The 20553-nt window shown below is 45.1% G+C and overlaps 1 protein-coding gene across 4 annotated transcripts in view; it reads left to right on the forward strand.

The window, feature by feature from the left end:
- The window catches only part of LOC126284418 (uncharacterized), a 74500-nt gene that overhangs the window by 22644 nt on the left and 31303 nt on the right, over positions 1-20553 (forward strand). For all 4 annotated transcript variants that reach the window (XM_049983331.1, XM_049983332.1, XM_049983333.1 and 1 more), the window contains exon 2: positions 12313-12398. In XM_049983331.1, coding sequence (XP_049839288.1) covers positions 12313-12398 — 86 coding nt within the window. The remainder of the gene's footprint in view (positions 1-12312; positions 12399-20553) is intronic.

The raw sequence follows: 20553 nt of genomic DNA on the forward strand, positions 1-20553 counted from the left end.
TGAGTAGGGTCCTACGGCCAGAGGAGTGTTGTTCTCTTGAATATTGTAATGTGTCCAGTAGTTGCACAAATTCACAGGACACGCGCGCCTATACGACTTGCTTAAGGGATTTTTCTCAGAACCACACCCAAGCTTACTGATCAAAGTGTGATTATTCGTAATACCAAACAGAGTTTTAGAATTCAATGAAGCTTTTTGATAGAGAAGACACAGCGCGGTTTTCAGATGCAGAATCATGGACAGGTTTAGTAAATTCAGGACTGTGCTGTAGAAGTTCGTTGAGGTCTTTGTTGTTCATGTTTTACGTTAATGACCTGTCACTAAATATTAATAGTAAACTCGAAACATTTCAGATGAATCCGTTACCTGTAATTAAAGTCTATCTGAAGAAATCTGCATACATATGCAGTCATATGTTAAGATTTCATAGTGGTGCAAAGAGTAGAAACTTATTGTTAATGTTCGAAAATGTAAAACTATGCGCTACAAAAGAAATGGTTCAAATGGCTCTGAGCACTATGCGACTTAACTTCTGAGGTCATCAGTCGCCTAGAACTTAGAACTACGCAGTGGTCGCTCGGATCCAGACCGTAGCGCCTAGAACCACACGGCCAATCCGGCCGGCGCCACAAAAAAGGCAAAACCGTAGACTGCTACCACTAAAATATCAATTAGTCGCAGCTTGCTCATATAATTACTTGAGAGTAAAAATTGACGACGATTCGAAATCCAAGTGCGTTTTTACATGATAACTCTAAAAGCTTTGTACATAAAACAAACTTTAATAACATTTTACATCTTCAAACTTCATGACTACATATTCATTTCTCAATGAATTGCCATAAAATAACTAGCAGACGCCTAAAAGTGGGCGTCAACTATCTGGCGAAAGCCTTCTTAAAATAAGAAATACTATGAGGATAGGGAACGAAGAATGTACTACAACCTCATACGTATAACTCACATAGGGTTCTCAAGGACTGCATTAGACATTACAGAGACATATAAGGAGTCATACATTTACATCTCCAGACGTACTCCGCAGTCAACCGTCCACTGCGGGGCGGCGGGTACTCTGTACTACTTCCAGTCATTTCCTTTAGTGCTCTATTTGCAAATGTTGTTGTGGTCTTAAGTCCTGAGACTGGTCTGATGCAGCTCTCCATGCTACTCTATCCTGTGCAAGCTTCTTCATCTCCCAGTGCCTACTGCAACCTACATCCTTCTGAATCTGTTTCGTGTATTCATCTCTTGGTCTTCCTCTACGATTTTTACTCTCCACCCTGCCCTCCAATACTAAATTGGTGATCCCTAGTTGCCTCAGAACATGTCCTACCAACCGATCCCTTCTTCTGGTCAAGTTGTGCCACAAACATCTCTTCTCACCAATCCTATTCAATATCTCGTCATTAGTTATATGATCCACCCATCTAATCTTCAGCATTCTTATGTAGCACCACATTTCGAAAACTTCTATTCGCTTCTTGTCCAAACTAGTTATCGTCCATGTTTCACTTCCATACATGGCCACGCTCCGTACAAATACTTTCAGAAACGACTTCCTGACAAATCTATACTCGATGTTAACAAATTTCTCTTCTTCAGAAAAGCTTTCCTTGCCATTGCCATTTATATCCTGTCTACTTCGACCGTCATCAGTTATTTTGCTTCCCAAATATCAAAACTCCTTTACTACTTTGTCTCATTTCCTAATCTAATTCCCTCAGCATCACCCGATGTAATTAGAATACATTCCATTATCCTCGTTCTGCTTTTGTTGATGTTCATATTATATTCTCCTTTCAAGACACTATCCATTCCGTTCAACTGCTCTTCTAAGTCCTTTGCCGTCTCTGACAGAATTACAATGTCGTCGGCAAACCTCAAAGTTTTTATTTCTTCTCCATGGATTTTAGTACCTACTCCCTATTTTTCTTTTGCTTCCTACACTGCTTGCTCAATATACATATTGAATAACATCGGGGAGAGGCTGCAACCCTGTCTCACTCCCTTCCCAACTACTGCTTCCCTTTCATGTCCCTCAACTTCTAATATTCTGCGTGGTGTCTGTTTGTTCTAAGTCGTGTCTCCCTACCACTTTCGCGGAACGACGCTCTGAGCCTGTTTTTTAGGGAATTGACCAGTTTGAACCTGAGACCTGTTCCTGGTAAGGAGACGCCAGACCACACATGACATATAGAATCCAGAAGAGTTCAGTGAGACTAGCGATGATATAACCAAATACTTAATGATTTCAGCGTCAGCTCCACTGCACTCCCTGTAAAAGAATCTTAATACTAACTAAATTTAGTGGAAGGGGTTCAAGGCCTTCCTATTTTTAGTTATCTGGTACAATATCGTTGAAATATCAGTTAAGTTTATCACTGGAAATTTTATTCTACTCACAAAACATTGTTTATAAATTGCGCTACTGATGAAACGAAATATTTTAATACAGGACGATAAAAACCAACTGCGTTCAACAAAAATGGGAACGAACATTCCCTGAGTGGGTTTCCAAGTTCTACAACGAATCGAAGGATGACCTATGCCATATCACATCTATAATCTAGGTTTGAGATAAGTTTCATAAAAGAGAAAACTATCAAAATGGTCTACAGTGATCCTCAGTTATCTTTAATTACTTATTTAACTTGTCATAAATTACAGTGACTGATGTGGCTTCTCAATAATTACATAACAGAAAAATCATCGTGTTTCAGATTTTGACTTCTAGTAGCAAATCTGAATACCACGAAGTTTAATTGACGATCTATACTAGTAAAAATGGGATGTAACAGATGAGACTGCTGCAGTCCTGAGTGAAGCCCTATGCGCTCTTATGCGGCATCACGTATGTTCATTACCTTTTCGGTGGTTTATCAGCGTCATTGGGAGGCGGGCGGCGCAGCTCCACACACCTCGTCGTCTCAGAAGCAACTCTCTCTAACTTCTTCTTACTACAATTTGAAGAAGTTGGTTTAAGAAAAGGTATCTGGCTGTGTTTTCAACTGACCAATCAGCGTCTCAATGTTAACTTTAAGCTCCCTACAAAAATTCTGTCTATCCAATGAGAAACGTTATACGTTTCGTGGTGGGGCAATGTTTTTAATGTTTGCTACGTAACAGAGACGCGTATAGTCTCACGCTAAAACTTGCAGCTGGTATGGCCCTTTTAGTGTTATTGTAAGATCTATACTCTTCTTCTGGAGGGCTCTACCTTTTAACATGGGCCAGGGTCTGTTCTTGGCGATTGGCCGGCGATGTGGGTGCCCGTCCCTTACCGTAAGCCCTTCTAGCTTACACGGTTCTGCTCTCGGCTTCCGTTCTTGTTTCTCCCCTCGGAACTGCGTCTGTTTCACGGTGGGAAAGTATGACATGCATTTAGGCATTCTTGTGTTAGTCTGTGGTATTCCATCTGCTCACTCGTTGATCGTATTACTCTGGGTAATTTAATGTCAGGATTTATTCGGAGCTATGTGACATGCTGCCGGTTTACTATCATGAGAAAACCCTTCACGGAAGTTGTTGGATTTGCCTGATACCTTAAAAACGCTTATATCTGCTACCTGGTTTCTGTACAACTATTTGCAAATAAAGGAAGGGAAAACGACTATGTATTTCTACAATTAGAGCCAGCTGCCATTTATCACACGAACTAGAAATTTTGTCCAAGTAATCATGTATCCTCCTACAATCCCTCAGGGTTGACACCTTCCCGCACACTACAGGATTGTCAGCAAACAACTGCATAATTTCTGCTCAACCCGTCCGCCAGATCACTTATGTATATAGAAAATAAAAACATTCCAGCACACTATTCTGGGGCAGCTTTGTCTCTGATGATCACATGCCGCCGAAGAAAACATTATGTTTTCGGTTACTAAAAAGATCGGTGAGCCGCTCACATTAGTGGCAACCTACTGCATGTGATTATATCTTCCTTACCAGTATGCAGTGGATCATGGTGACGAATTTTTTACGGGAATCTAGAAATATGGAATTTGTCTGTTTCCCTTCATCGGCAGTACACAAAGTCCCACGTGAGAAAAGGACAGAAGATTCATGTACAGAAGATTTTCCATCTCAAGGAAATGTACGGGACGTAAAGTTAATAAGTTATGAAATTTTAAGTAACCTGTTGCTTGTCCTTCAAATTGAGGTGCTGGCTGTGGATGTGTATGGAGATGTAGACATAGGCGACTAATATTGTTTGTAATATGCCGCTTGACTCACCGTTCATAAGTAAAATACATTGTCCATCAAAAATGTCCGGACATCCCTACCTAATGCGCACCACCAGATGTCACTAGAACCGAATCCGCCGGTATAAACATAGGCGGTCAATATTGTTTTCTCAGTAAAGAAATGGTAACAGCAGAATGGATAGATCAAGGAAGAGCAGTGACGTCGAATATGGACTAATAACAATATGTCAACTGATAAGATTTTTGTGTGTTTTTTTTTTTTTTAATACCTGAAGTTCCAGGCTCAAATGTCAGTCAACAAAACCGTTAGATGCAACTCACGAAAATTCTCAAGAAAATTCACTTTGAAATTTTTGAGAGTCTTTAATATCGTAAACTTAGATCGATTCTTCTAAATGCTGGCGTGCGTCTTTGGTAGAATGGCTTATTTGTTAGGTGCGTGGCCAGGATCGGTTTTGCGGCAAATGCAAATTTTTAAACGAAGGTGCATATTCTACGACTAGTTCCGTAACTACATTACATCGGAAAATGTTTCATTCGAAACGGGTATTTTGATTTAAACATTCGTTACTAATAAACTTTAAACAAAGATCGGTAAATAGGAATTTGTATTTGCAATTAAAACCTAATTTTTCTGCGTGATATGTAATTATAAAAATGACAATTGGATATGTGTTAACTAGTGCATATCTAAAGAATTTTACACTTAAATGATGTAAGTATTCTAAATGAATTTAAAATCACGAAAGAAATTATGACCCAGACGAGACTCGATCATGCAACTACTCTCGAGTGGTACAGACTTTTTTCCTTAGTGTAAATATTTTACACTTCACACAAATTCTCGTAAAACGTGCTCGTTCAAAAATTGCACAGAATTTATAGTTGTACTACAAAAATGAAGGTTCGACCGGGAGCGAACCTTTACCCATACACATTCGTTTTACGAAGCTCGAACGTAAACACGATGAACTCCAACGTCAAGCACCTAAGCACAGATACATCCGTTACATAAAAGACACATAACAGTTCTCTTGCGATTTTCTCGAAATTGCCACAGTAGCGCACCGTACTACTCGCACATTAAGTTGTTTTAATGGCCTACTAAAGGTGTTCAAACTTTGAAATAAATCAGTAATCCCAACGTCATGGCCTCACTTGTAAGTAAAAGTGTTCTTTGGTTTGCTCTCTTTCGTTGATCTCCTGAACATTCTGCAGCAAACGGAGTGTGGCGTAAGAAACTCCTGGATCGCGCAAAGTTTTTCTCTTTAAGAACTTCAGTCTGTTACTCATGGAAGATGCATTCCTCCAGAAAAAAAGTGTTGTTTTCCAGAGTTCTTCCCCCGCATTACGGCAAACATGAATGATGTTCAGTGGCTGGAAAGAAATATGGGAAGACCGGGAGTAATCCAATATTTAATATGAATGAAAAGTGTAGCAAAGGCTGCATGTTGCGCTGTAGAATTTGACGACGAACGGCGCCTTCCCAATGTCCTCAATACGTTGAATGTGTCAGTGTCAGTGTCCTGTGTAGCTGTGAATGCGTTAGGTCGGAGCTAAGTGGATTTGACAGCGCTCGAATTGTTGCCGCTCGCATGGTGGGCGCTCCCATAGCCGAGGTGTTATTGTTTCAACAGACACCGAATCGAAGATTCATACCGCATACAGGAAACACGGAAAAACTTTATACCCCAACTCACAACGCTGACGAAAGTGTGCCGTGAATGAGCATGACGGATGGTCACTGAATAAGATTTTTACGAAAAATAAGAGGACGACTGCTGCAGAACTGAACGTCACACTCGTTAACTCAGTCACACCAAAATAACACGAATGGAGCTCGACAGACTGGGATTTTCATGGTGAGCTGGAATTCCAAAACCTGTCAGCGATTGAAATGCCCAGAACAGTCAAACGTCATACGGAAGTCATAGGACCTTGACTGTGGAGCAATGAACGCGTGTCGATTACTCGGACAAGTTCTGTTGCACGCAGTTTCCAATGCCTTGGCAAGTATACGTCCCAACTGTGAAAAATGGTGGGGGTTTCTAATTGATTTGGGCAGTCATGTCGTGAATTTCCATGGACACCATAGTCGCTTTCAAAGCTCCACATGGTTGCTCTGTGACATCGCAGTAACACCCGAGGATTATGTGCCCAGTTTGGCTGATCAGGTCCATCTCATGGTAAAACGTTTGCTCTCAAATTGTGATGATGTGTCCCAAAGTGACAGAGCCCTCCTCACACGTCTCGTATCACCCAAGACTGGCCACCAAAGTCTCCAGATTTCAGTGTTCTTGAGCCCTTGTGGTCTATTTTGAGGAGAAGGCTGTGTGATCGCTTATCACCTCCACCACCTGAATTTACGACTGTTTTGCAAAATAGTGGAACAAGATTCCCTTGGAAACCATACTGGGCCTGAATTTATTCATTCCGAGACGACTGCAAGCACTTTTGAATTTCAACGTTTTTCCAACACCGTATTAGGTAGTTTAAAGTGTTTTTAATATATATATATATATATATATATATATATATATATATATATATATATATATATTCCTGGAAATTGAAATAAGAACCCCGGAATTCATTGTCCCAGGAAGGGGAAACTTTATTGACACATTCCTGGGGTCAGATACATCACATGATCACACTGACAGAACCACAGGCACATAGACACAGGCAACAGAGCATGCACAATGTCGGCACTAGTACAGTGTATATCCACCTTTCGCAGCAATGCAGGCTGCAATTCTCCCATGGAGACGATTGTAGAGATGCTGGATGTAGTCCTGTGGAACGGCTTGCCATGCCATTTCCACCTGGCGCCTCAGTTGGACCAGCGTTCGTGCTGGACGTGCAGACCGCGTGAGACGACGCTTCATCCAGTCCCAAACATGATCAATGGGGGACATATCCGGAGATCTTGCTGGCCAGGGTAGGTGACTTACACCTTCTAGAGCACGTTGGGTGGCACGGGATACATGCGGACGTGCATTGTCCTGTTGGAACAGCAAATTCCTTTGCCTGTCTAGGAATGGTAGAACGATGGGTTCGATGACGATATGGATGTACCGTGCACTATTCAGTGTCCCCTCGACGATCACCAGAGGTGTACGGCTAGTGTAGGAGATCGCTCCCCACACCATGATTCCGGGTGTTGGCCCTGTGTGCCTCGGTCGTATGCAGTCCTGATTGTAGCGCTCACCTGCACGGCGCCAAACATGCATACGACCATCATTGGCACCAAGGCAGAAGCGACTCTCATCGCTGAAGACGACACGTCTCCATTCGTCCCTCCATTCACGCATGTCGCCACACCACTGGAGGCGGGCTGAATGATGTTGGGGCGTGAGTGGAAGACGGCCTAACGGTGTGCGGGACCGTAGCCCAGCTTCATGGAGACGGTTGCGAATGGTCCTCGCCGATACCCCAGGAGCAACAGTGTCCCTAATTTGCTGGGAAGTGGCGGTGCGGTCCCCTACGGCACTGCGTAGGATTCTACGGTCTTGGCGTGCATCCGTGCGTCGCTGCGGTCCGGTCCCAGGTCGACGGGCACGTGCACCTTCCGCCGACCACTGGCGACAACATCGATGTACTGTGGAGACCTCACGCCCCACGTGTTGAACAATTCGGCGGTACGTCCACCCGGCCTCCCGCATGCCCACTATACGCCCGCGCTCAAAGCCCGTCAACTGCACATACTGTTCACGTCCACGCTGTCGCGGCATGCTACCAGTGTTAAAGACTGCGATGGAGCTCCGTATGCCACGGCAAACTGGCTGACACTGACGGCGGCGGTGCACAAATGCTGCGCAGCTAGCGCCATTCGACGGCCAACACCGCGGTTCCTGGTGTGTCCGCTGTGCCGTGCGTGTGATCATTGCTTGTACAGCCCTCTCGCAGTGTCCGGAGCAAGTATGGTGGGTCTGACATACCGGTGTCAATGTGTTCTTTTTTCCATTTCCATATATATATATATATATATATATATATATATATATATATATATATGTGTGTGTGTGTGTGTGTGTGTGTGTGTGTGAGAGAGAGAGAGAGAGAGAGAGAGAGAGAGAGAGAGTTTTAGAGAAGTTACACCGACGTTTTTGAGATTCCAGATTCTCGCACAATTTGTCTGCTACGGATGTGCGGATTAGACGCGACAGCAGCTAAAACACGTACTTGGGCATCATCATTTGTTGCAGGTCGTGGTTGACGTTTCACATGTAGCTGAACACTTCCTGTTTCCTTAAATAACGTAACTATCCGGCCAACATTCCGGAAACATAGATGATGTCGTCCAGGGTACCGAGCAGCATACATAGCACACGCCCGTTAGGCATTATGATCACAATAGCCATACATCAACACGATATCGACTTTTCGCGCAATTGGTAAACGGTCCGTTTTATCACGGGTAATGTATCACGAAGCAATTGTCCTTCCGCACTGACGAAATGTAGCGTGATACCACGTACTTATACGTTTGTGACTATTACATCGCCATCTATCACGAAGCTAAAAAAGTGGTTCAACTAAAACATTCATATTTCTTTGCGTGCTACACGAATATGTAATAAAACATAGGGGTTCCCATTTTTAAAAAACGCAGTTGATATCAGTTTGCGTCTAATGTAATTACACCATGATGTATGAACCTGACATTTAAATAAATAATTGTTAATTATTTGTATCACAGATCTCCTTACAATCCTTTAAAATAAAAAAAAATGTTGACACAGACTTATTATAACCAATACTTGGATGTGCTAAATAATTGATTATAATTTTTTCCTTTTATTGAAGTTACGTCATGGTGCAGTTGCTTTATTGCAAATTAAAAACAATATATGAACGTGATCTGTTTTTGTCTCAGGCGCTGCAACCTTAGGTCAGCGGTACAATTGGCAAAGGTAAAATGTCTTCACTTTTATCAGACAAATGAAAATCAACAATCATTGTCTACACGGATAATAATCGTAATTATATCCTTTATCCTCCTCACTCGATGGGCTTCACATGAACAGAACCAGTGGTTTCCACATATTACCGAAAAATATTATGTTCTTTTCTCACGTAAGTTCACAGCGAAAATTTACGCTAGGAGACTGCACAGTTTCCAAATTTTTGTCTATTACATGTAGAGATTAGTGTCGGTGGCGCTAAGCAACATTTACAAACGCTAAAATTGAAAAAAGTTATAAGATCCGGTAACATCTGTTATTAGATTCTATGAAAAATTTCTACTTCAATCACTCCTTTTTTTAACGAAAATATGGCGTAGACCTATCGAACAGAAAACTATGCACAGTGGTTTCAAAGAAGCACGGGTCACATCGACATCAAGAAAGGTAGCAGAAGCTATCCACAAAAGTACCGGCAAAACTTTCTCAACGTACAGCTGTTTGTAGAATCTCAGAACATATTCGCAGGTCGAAAATGATTCAAATGGATCTGAGCACTATGGGACTTAACATCCGAGATCATCAGTCCCCTAGAACTTAGAACTGCTTAAATCTAACTAACCTAAGGGCATCACACACATCCGGTCCCAAGGCAGGATTCGAACCTGTGACTGTGCTAATCGCGCGGTTCCGGACTGAAGCGCCTTGAATCGCTCGGCCACCGCGGCCAGCAATCTCAGTTTGATCGTAATGAAGCAATCCGATTAGAATGAAATTTTTCATGCCAACCAAAATGGATTTTTAACACGTCTCCATGAAAAATCTGACTCGTGCTTTTCTAGCAAAACAACTTAAAAGTGTTGCAATTGTACAGTATCGACTGATTTCCGAAAATCATTTAATTCATTACCATGAAGCGTGTATTTTCATAACTACAATCGTGTGGAGCATGAAGCGAAATTATTGACTCAATTAAGGATTTCTTAGCAGCGAGAATGCAATATGTTATCTTGGAGCGTCTTCGACACATATAGGTGTGTACTAGGCATGTTGGTACCGTTGCTGCTTATGTTATGTACTCATTATTGTACAGTGCATATTAACAATAACCTCGGACTTTTCACAAATGATGGATCACAGTCAAAAAAAAAAAAATCTGCTCATTGTTCACTCTGGAGCTGCCAATATTTGTAAGTGGTGTAAATATCTGAAGCTAGTTTTAAACGACCAGAAATATACTATTCTTCAATTCAAGGAACCAATACCCGTAACATCGTTTGAGTACAGTATCAACGAGTGTCAACCGCAAACGGTTGACTCATAACATACTTAAGTGTAGTGATTATATAGTCTCAGTCATGGGTAAGGCAGGTGGGAGACGTCATGGTTACTTTCCTAGGAAAATGGGGTCTGCCAAGGACAGTGCTTACAAAACACTCGTGCAACGCATCGTAGACTATTTATCATTATGTGGGACTCGTACCAAATTGAACTAACAGAGGATATTAAAGGTATACAAAGAAGGGAGGTTTGTGTGACCCATAGGAGGGCGTCAAGGAGATGCTGAAAAAACTGAACTGCTAGGATCTTCAGGGAAGGAGCCAACTGTCCCATAAATGAACCAGTTTGACATACTCGTTCAAGGAACCATTGTTCCAGAGCTCGATACTCAAATGGAACAAACCGAAGTCAAAACAGTTAGTAAAAGGATAAATAACCTCTGGAAGGTACTTCACAGTTCATTGCAGAGTACATATGGCGTTTCCGTAAGAGCGTGCAAAAATGTAACAGGGCATAGAGAATGCTCCAATGAACAACTTGAGTTAGGGAACCTGGGGTCTAAGAAGCCAGCTTAAGGAGATATGGAAATAAATTTGTCTACAACTTTGTCTAACATGATTGCTTTCTTATCTACTTAGAACTAACATACGCACAAGTTTACACTTATTGTACCGTTTATTTACATCTACATTCTTTATTTCCTGCATGGAAACAAGTTGGACGAGCCTGATTACTAGGAAGTCGTGACACAGGTATTGTTTACTTTACTTGTCAATAAGGTGGCTCTATTGTATCGTATTTACATCGTCCCATGACAGAAAGTGGTATGAGTCAACGACAGACCCATTCATTACTGAGAGCTATTCAGAGATGTACAATACAATGCGATGGTGTACTACTGGCACAGTTTCGCAGAATTCGTTCACTTGCACCTAGTGTGTGGGCAAGTACGTTGCAATGCTCTTACTACTGAGAGACTGTACAGGGAGACCTAAGAGACATCATTGTCCGTCATGGCGAGTGTTTATTTCTTTCTATCAGTGAATTCGGGAGACTGGTTCAGTGTAAGGAAGAAACGAGAGACATTTCAACAAGAGGACCACTCGCATGCCCGATTTTGAATAGGAGATGCTGCAACGTGGGTGCAGCGGACCCCACTACAAGTACTGGTCGTACTGACGAGAAATAGGCGCTGCACATACTAGCGTGTAACGAATACTCCACGAACAACAATTATATCCATATCACCCACAACGAGCCCATTTAATGCTTGTGACTGACTTTGCACCGCGGGTCGCATTGTGTCCGTGCTTGTTACTATGACAGACTGAAAGACTTGATTTTCTCCAAATCGTGCTGTTTACTGACGAGGCCTCATTTGATCGTGACTGTATTTCGAATAGCAGGAACAGCCATGTGTAGGACGAAGAAAACCGACACCCTATAGTAAAACCATACCATTAAGTACATTTTGCCGCGAATATCTGTTGTAGGTGACAATCTCATTGGGCCATATCTTCTGCCTGTCGTCTGAATGGCAACCGTATGAATGGCAACCTGTACTCGAGGTTCGTGCAGACAGTTCTACCTGCGTTGTTGGAGAACGAACCTTTGGTTGTTCGCGAGAGGATGTGGGTACAACTTCACAGTGCACTTCAGTGTGGATGTCCACAAAGATCTCAATGGTGTATTTCCTGTTCGCTGGATTGGAAGAAGAGGTCCTATTCCTTTGTGTGCGAGATAACTTGATCTGACTCTCCTTGATTAACCAGTGTGACATCTTCCTCAGCCGCAGTTTGTCTCTGGTTGCCCGGTAGCGCTGCGCACTGACAAACTGCTGTGGCGTTCCAGATCGGACAGAGCAGCCTCTTCCGCCGCCGCTGTTGTTGTTTACAGTGTCCTGTGTGGTGTTGCAGCGGCTGCTCGTTTTCACCACGGCTATCGCGACCGCCATCGCAGTGACGCAACGGCCTCGCCACGCAGCAGACGCAACCGGCGACCCGTGAGTAACGTGCAAGCAGCTGCGTAACCCCAGCCGCAATGCAGCGAACGATAGAAATCTCACGTCTATTAGGGGCCACCAGCGTCGCTTGAATAGCGCAAGCGTTAAGCCGTATGCTGCATCTGGCAGATAGCTATCAGAAGCCATGCGTAACTCTCAACATCTTTCGTCTAACTGAAAACGGACGTGCATATAGAAAATAAGTATCTATCCCAGATCCTCAGCAGTTGGTGACAGGACAGCTTCATTACCTTCCAACAAATCAGTATTAAAAATCTTTCACTCTACTGAGTGGCAGGGTGACGGGGTGGGGGGGGGGGGGGGGGGCGGAGCAAAAAAATGGTTCAAATGGATCTGAGCACTATTGGACTTAACATCTGAGGTCATCAGTCGCCTAGAACTTCGAACTACTTAAACCTAACTAATCTAAGAACATCACACACATCCATGCCCGAGGCAGGATTCGAACCTGTGACCGTAGCAGTCTCGCGGTTCCGGACTGAAGCGCCTAGAACCGCTCGGACACCGCGGCCGTCGGGGGTGGAGCACTGAAATCCTTGCCACTCAGGGTATTTGGGTTGAAGCACTTATTTATTTTTCAGTTTCGTTTTTATTAAGTTCTTCGAGTTTGACTCAAACACATGTGTTACTGTTAAGGCAAACACAGACAAAAGAGCTTCAACCTGAAGATGAACAGTAAGTATACTGTTTATTGTGTGAAACGTAATAGCCGTAAGTGTAAATAAATTTATCCCACTGTGAGACAAGACGGTCAGTCCTCTGTGGAGAAATGTTTGCAATTAGCTAAGGAACGATGATTGTACCCAGGCGTGCAACTCTGCGTCCGAAATAAATCACCGGCTACAAATGTCTTTCTTCAGGTTCCAAAAATATGGAAATCACATAGGTAGAAATCGTCACTACAGGTCAGATGTTCAAGAGCTTTCCATCAAAAGTTCTGTAGCGTAGCCGAAATAACCGTGGCAGCATGTGGGCAGGCATTATCTTGTGACAGAGTGACACTGTGAGTACCGGGCGTGAGTCGTGCTTCGGTAGCTCAGATGGTAGAGCACTTGCCCGCGAAAGGCAAATGTCCCGAGTTCGAGTCTCGGTCGGGCACACAGTTTTAATCTGCTAGGAAGTTTCATATCAGCGCACACTCCGCTGCAGAGTGAAAATCTCATTCGGGAAACATCCCCCAGGCTGTGGCTAAGCCATGTCTCCGCTATATCCTTTCTTTCAGGAGTGCTAGTTGTGCAAGGTTCGCAGAAGAGCTTCTGTAAAGTTTGGAAGGTAGGAGACGAGATACTGGCAGAAGTAAAGCTGTGAGTACCGGGCGTGAGTCGTGCTTCGGTAGCTCAGATGGTCAGTCCGCTGTTAGCAGCGGTGGGGCGAGGTCGTCGTGCCCGTGTCCCCCTGTCAGCGCACGGCGCGCGCCAGTGTTTACTGTTTACCTCCCGCTGCGGCGAGTGTCACGCGTCCGTGTCTCGGTAGTGCCATGGCGCACTCGTATCGCAAGTCCACAATTAAGATCACATTTCAAGCGGACTACGCAAGACCTCGAGCACTTGACGTTGAAAGTTTCATCCGAGAAGAACTGCATATTCCACCTCAAGACATCATTGGGATCCACTTTTCTATAACACAAAGTGTCGTCTACATAAAAATGATCAATGAAAAGGCGTGCACTGATGTTGTGTGCCGACACGCTCATGGACTTAAATTTAAGCATTCTGATGGTCACATAGGAACTGTCACGATCGACCACGCTGGATTAGGCCTTCGCACTCTGAGGGTCTTCGAGCTGCCATTCGAAGTCCCGCCAGATGTTGTGATGACAGCTTTCAAACCGTACGGCAACGTGCTAAACCACTTGGCTGAAAAATGGCAAACGTTTGAGACGTACCCCGTCTTAAATGGAGTGAGACAAATTAAGATTGAACTGACGAAGCATGTGCCATCCTATCTTGTAATTGGCGGCTGCAGAGCCATTGTCATGTACGACGGACAACCCCGTACTTGCGCCGGCTGTGGCCAGGAAGGACATGTCCGATCGGCATTCATTCAACGCCGACTTACTCAGACACCGGTCGGTGAAGTTCCATCCCCGGCGACGCCTACTTCACTCCCCATCACGTATGCAGCGGCTGCAACCGCAACAGCTGTTCCTGCCCAGGATCGTAGCACCATATTGCAGTCAGTGGTCGATGACCGTGTGGCTGACAGAATATCCCCCTCTACGACATATATCCCCCTCTTGCCTCAAGACGGTGATCAATTGTGCCACCAAGACGAGCCTAAAGAGAAGATGGAAGTAGAAACTAAAATTGTCCCGACCTCTGCCTTCCTACCAATGGAGACCGCATCAGATGATTGTCGCCCGCACTCTGACACAGAACAACATGTCCGGAAACATCGGTCCCCTCGTAAAGGCAAGAAACGGCGCCATACGCTGTCCGATGATTGCCTGCTTCGGATGTGCGACCCAGACGAATATCCGGCGTCGGACGACGCTCAGGACTCTACCACCGCAACTCAACCTTCCCATCACGATGCTACGGCGGATACAATTACTGAGCCTCGGTCTGACAACATCACTTCTGCTACTGAACATACGCGCAAGCGATCTACTGACAGCACTAATCAACAGTTACCAATTACTGCATCTGATTCTTGGGTGGATGATATCGAGGATGAGCCACAGCACCAGGAGGATGCCGAAGGCAGAGATGCTCCCTCGGCTGCACCCAGCCCCAGCCAACAACAGTGACTACGGCTGTATCGTCAGCCTCTGTGGGGCCGCCCCTGCCGCCCACACCTGGCCTCCTACAGAACCCAGTTGCCGACCTGGCTGACCAAACATACCGTCTAGCGACGATTAACATCAACAACATACGTGCCCGACATAAACTAGCGATGCTACAGGATCTACTCAACGCAGCAGACATCGACATTGCGCTCCTTCAAGAGGTGTATGTCGCCGACTTCAAGGGACCCTATGGCTACCAGACTTGGGTCTCACATGCGTCTGCCAATGGCAGTGGTGTGGCGATCCTCCTCCGCGACGGTATATCCGCAGAAGACGTCGAGTATCTCCATGACGCCAGAGGCACGGCTCTTACTATCCAAGGAGTCAAACTTATTAACATCTATGCACCGTCAGGATCTGGTCGGCGTCGCGAACGATCCACCTTTTTCGCTCATACAATCACGCCCCTCTTTATGGGCCGTCAGGACGCCTTGATAATGGGAGGGGACCTCAACTGTAGCCAAGCACCTAAGGATCAGTTACCACATCATTCTCCATGCGCAGAACTTACGACAATTATAAATAATCTTCAATTGGTGGACTCGTGGGAACATGTTTGTGGCGATCGGCCCGGATTTACTCACTACACCAGCCATTCCTCCACCCGCATCGACCGGATTTACATCTCGCGCTCCATAGCTGTGGGGACAAGAGCTGCCGAAGTTTGGCCCACAGCTTTTTCTGACCACGACGCCTACATCTGCGCTATTACCCTCGGCCGCCAGAAGATATGGCACAGCCGTGGTCCTTGGAAGTTGAACGTCGCTCACCTAGCTTCTCAGGAATGCCGCCGCCTTATAGAGAACACTTGGGACTCTTGTAGCCGCCGGCGTTGCACCTACCGGTCTACACTGTCGTGGTGGTTACTCTGCGCCAAACCAGCCCTCCGGAAGACCTTGATAGGCTACGGCCGAGATGTTGCAGCATGGAAGAGACATACCAAGGACTTTTACTACAGCATCTTAAGGGAATGTGCAACACTGCCGTACTCACCTGCACGGCAGGTGACGGTGAACCGTGCCAAGGCACAGATCATCAGATTAACACGTTGCCACCTTGAGGGTGCGATCGTCAGAGCGCGCACTCAAGACAGAGTGGCACAGGAGGAACCGTCTATGTACCACGTCATTGCAGAACGACGGCGCCGACGCAGGACATGATCCAAGCTATCACAACGGAAGACGGACGACGCCTTGATACCCAGCGCGACATAGGAAACGCCCTTCATGCTCACTACACTATGCTGTACTCGGAACATCGACATCCCCCAGAGGTGATCGCCGAAGTCTCTCAACTCACTTATGGCTCGATCTCTCCGACAGCGGCGGCGGATTTGACTGCTGATGTAACGGAAGAGAAAATCATTGAAGCAATACAGGCTGGGGCTGCTCATAAGTCCCCGGGACCTGATGGCCCTCCTCTGGAATTTTACCGGACGTACCAACAATTGCTGGCACCAGCGTGGACTGATATTTGCCACGATCTTATGTCTCCCACGACGCAGATACCTGGGGCTTTCCTAGAAGGACTGATACACAAACCACGAGGCGGATCCAGGATCAGTGACTATCGGCCCTTGACCTTACTCAACAGTGACTTGAAGATTTTCACCCGGCTTCTGGCGGCACGCCTAAAGCGATCAGTACGATGTGTTGTGTCGCAGGACCAGGCATCGTTAGGTGGTGACCATAATATTCGAACTGCATTGTGCCGATATAGAGATATGATCGCGCTATCCAAAGCTCGCCAACTGCCAGGAGTTTTGGCCTCACTCGACTTTAGCCAGGCCTTTGACAGAGTCGACCACACATTTTTAATGGAGGTATTGCGACACATGGGGTATCCGGACGTCATAGTTAATGTACTGATGCGTCTCCTACGCGGCGCGACGTCCAAGGTGTTATATAATGGCCGTCTTACGCCGCCGATACAGATACAGCGATCGGTGCGACAAGGCTGCCCTCTTTCGGCGATATTGTACGCCCTCGTCTTGGAACCACTCCTCTGCGGCCTCCGACAACGCCTGACCGGGATGTCCCTTGGTGGACACACTTTCTGCTGCACTGCCTATGCAGATGATCTGGTACTCCTTCTACGCAATAATGACGATGTTCGTGCAGCACTGGCGTGGGTGGCGACCTACGGCACGGCATCTGGGAGCCATCTCAATCTCCACAAATCACACGTTCTGTCTATAGGCAGAGGCCTACCCGGCGAGAACGTCGCACCGCTACGAATCAGTGACACAATCCGCTGTCTTGGCATTGATTTCACATGTGACATGAAACGTTCAACAGCCCTTAACTACAGGCGTTTATTGAATCAGATGAGACCAGGAATAAGTGACCACCGTTTGAGGCATCTAGACCTCCTGCAACGGACACGATATGCTAACGTCTATTTGGCGTCACGTATCCCCCATTTTGCACAGATACTCCCCATACCACCTACCCTGGCTCACCGCATGTTGGCGGTTTTGGGATCCTTTGTTAATACGGGCATGTTATTTAAGATTCGTTACGAGTCCCTAACCCTCCCGAGGAGCAGAGGGGGTTTAGGCCTTTGTCATGTCCAGAACAGAGCAAAGGCCCTGTTCGTCAGCTGTCACCTGCAACTGTGGCGACGAAGTCCGACGTGCCTCACAAGTCTCTTACTAGAGGCCTTACGACCAATCTCACTCGCACCCCCTGTGATGATATCGGACATCCCAGCACCTTTCTTCTACATTAGCCAGTTCTTCCTTGAATTAAGCTACATCCGCACTGCACTACTACCCACACGCTTGACGATGACGAGGGCGATATATGCTGCCATGCAAATGAACATGACGCCGAATGTGATTGAAAGCAAACACCCCAATACAAAGTGGCTCGCTGTGTGGCAGGCAGTGAATGCCACCACCCTTGATACTGAGGCGCAATCTGCATGGTACGTAACTGTTAATGGGAAACAGTTGTGCCAGTCCAGCCTACATCGCATCCACCTCGCTGATTCCCCCTTGTGTGCCACATGCCAAGTGATTGACACAGATGAACATCGTTTCGAATGCGGGTCGGCAAAGGACGTATGGTATTTGGTGTGTCAGATATTGGCTTTTCTCACACGCACGACTCCTGACAGGATAACTACCCGATCACTTCTTTTCCCCGATAAGATTTATTTCCCAAGAGCAAAAACGAACTCTGTGACGTGGATCAGCTGCCAAGCTGTTCACTACCTCTTCGGTAATGGCGAAAAGACAGTACCCGATTTTTGGTATTACCTCAACGAACGACATTGTGCGATCGTCAAGAACCCTAAATATAGGCAATATTTTTCTAATTTCCTTTGGAGCGCATTCCATAATCGGCCTCGCAGCTGGATTATCGATGACATGAGATGATAACCATAGCACCTCTTCCCAGTTCCATTTTTTTATGAGATTTGAACAAACAGCGGAAACAACACAGCAACGAGAAGACAGTCATCGAAAAATTCGCAGCGGGCTATAGTATGGAGCTTCCTTTGTCGTAACGGGACGACTTCCTATTATTCTGTTTATGTAGCCGAAGAGGAACGGCCTTCCTTTTATACATTTGTATAAAAATAAAATGAAATAAAAGTAAAAAAAAAGCAGAAAAACAAACCTTCCAAAATCCTTTTTTCTCATTTTTGTTAAAAAAGTGGCTAGGATAGCTGGCTATTAAAAAAATGCCTATTTGTGTTACGTACGCATTTTGTAAAAAAAAAACACCCACCCAGACTGACAGAAAAAAAGATGGTAGAGCACTTGCCCGAGTAAGACAAAGGTCCCGAGTTCGAATTCGGTCAAGCACACAGTTTAAATCTGCCAGGAAGTTTCATGTCAGCGCACACTCCGCTGCAGAGTGAAAATCTCATTCTGGCTACATGATCTAGTTTTTCCCATCACGTCACCGTAAATGATTTTTCCGACCCTATATATCCCACTACGTTATCGCAAAGCGGCATATGTAGATGTCAACATACTTGGTTTTTACGTCGTCTCGTACCTTTTTATTTGACCACTCCTTATGGAAGTGAAACAATTAGCCACGGAGTTTCCGAATACAATCATCGGGTTTACTGCCTCCGGAGCATTGTAGCTCAACTTTCAATGCAACTAAGAATGAAATAAAGGAAACGGTACAGTTTATTACTTCCAAACACGAGACAGTTATAGAAAAGGATAGTATCCTGACTGGTTTCATGTGTAGCACCAGAAATATGGAGAGTATTAATATACAAATAAGTTACAGATTTTATTTGGAGCTGTACCAGTCGTGCATAAACAATACGTCAGACCATCAGGAAGAGTTAATACATGCTACGTAAAAGAATAAATCTTGTCGCTCCTGTGAAACCTAGCTTACACTTTTCTCACGTGATATACTGAGAACAATGGATGAAGAGCAACAGGCAGACTCCATATTTCTAGATTTCCGAAAAGCATTGGTCACGGTATCCCATTGCACGCTGCTAACGAACGTACGACGTTATGGAATACGTTCACAGATATGTGAGTGGTTCGAAGACTTCTTAAATAAAATAATGCAACGCAGTATGCTGTCTTCGATTGAGTGTTCATAAGACAAAACGGTTTCGTCTGGAGTGGCTCACGGAAATTTGATAGGACCGCTGTTGATGAAAATAGTTTGACGGATAGGGTGCGCAGCAATCTGCAGTTGTTTGCTGACGATGTCATAGTGTACGGTAAGGTGTCGATGTTGATTGGCCGTAGGAATATAGTTTACTTAGACAAAATTATCGAAGGAATACCACTCAATCCATGATAAGAAGATTGCAGCACTGCGTTGATACCAATGGCCATTACTTCGAACACCTTCTGTAAAGAGACGTTCATGCCAACTTTTTGACCTTCGTTGATCTTCAAAAACCTTACTGTTACACAGCACTGGATTCGTCTCGATAGGCTATCAGAAAATAAGTACGAGACTATAGTATCGCATTAAAAAAGAAGTTGACTTTCATATCTCTGACGCGACCCCACCTAGCAACAAGAAACCAACGTCATATTATAGTACACATTGTCCCATGCAACATTTGTCACACAATCTTTTAGCCTACTATCATACTTTCGGAGTTATTGTAGGTGATAATAGTTAGTGACTCTCCCTGTATAAAACAGCGCTCATGGGTTCTACGTCGTACACGCAAGTGACTATGAAGAACCTGTTTTCATCTCTGAAGACTACGGCCCGCTATTCGAACTTCCAAGTGATTCTCTGGAGGCAGCAGTTAAGGCATGAACATGGATGCTGTGGTGTGAGTGGAAGACGGGCTAGAGGTGTGCGAGCCCGTAGTCCCCAGGTTCGCGAAAGTTCGTGT

Source organism: Schistocerca gregaria, chromosome 8, assembly GCF_023897955.1.
Source record: "Schistocerca gregaria isolate iqSchGreg1 chromosome 8, iqSchGreg1.2, whole genome shotgun sequence".
Taxonomy (NCBI): Eukaryota; Metazoa; Arthropoda; class Insecta; order Orthoptera; family Acrididae; genus Schistocerca; species Schistocerca gregaria.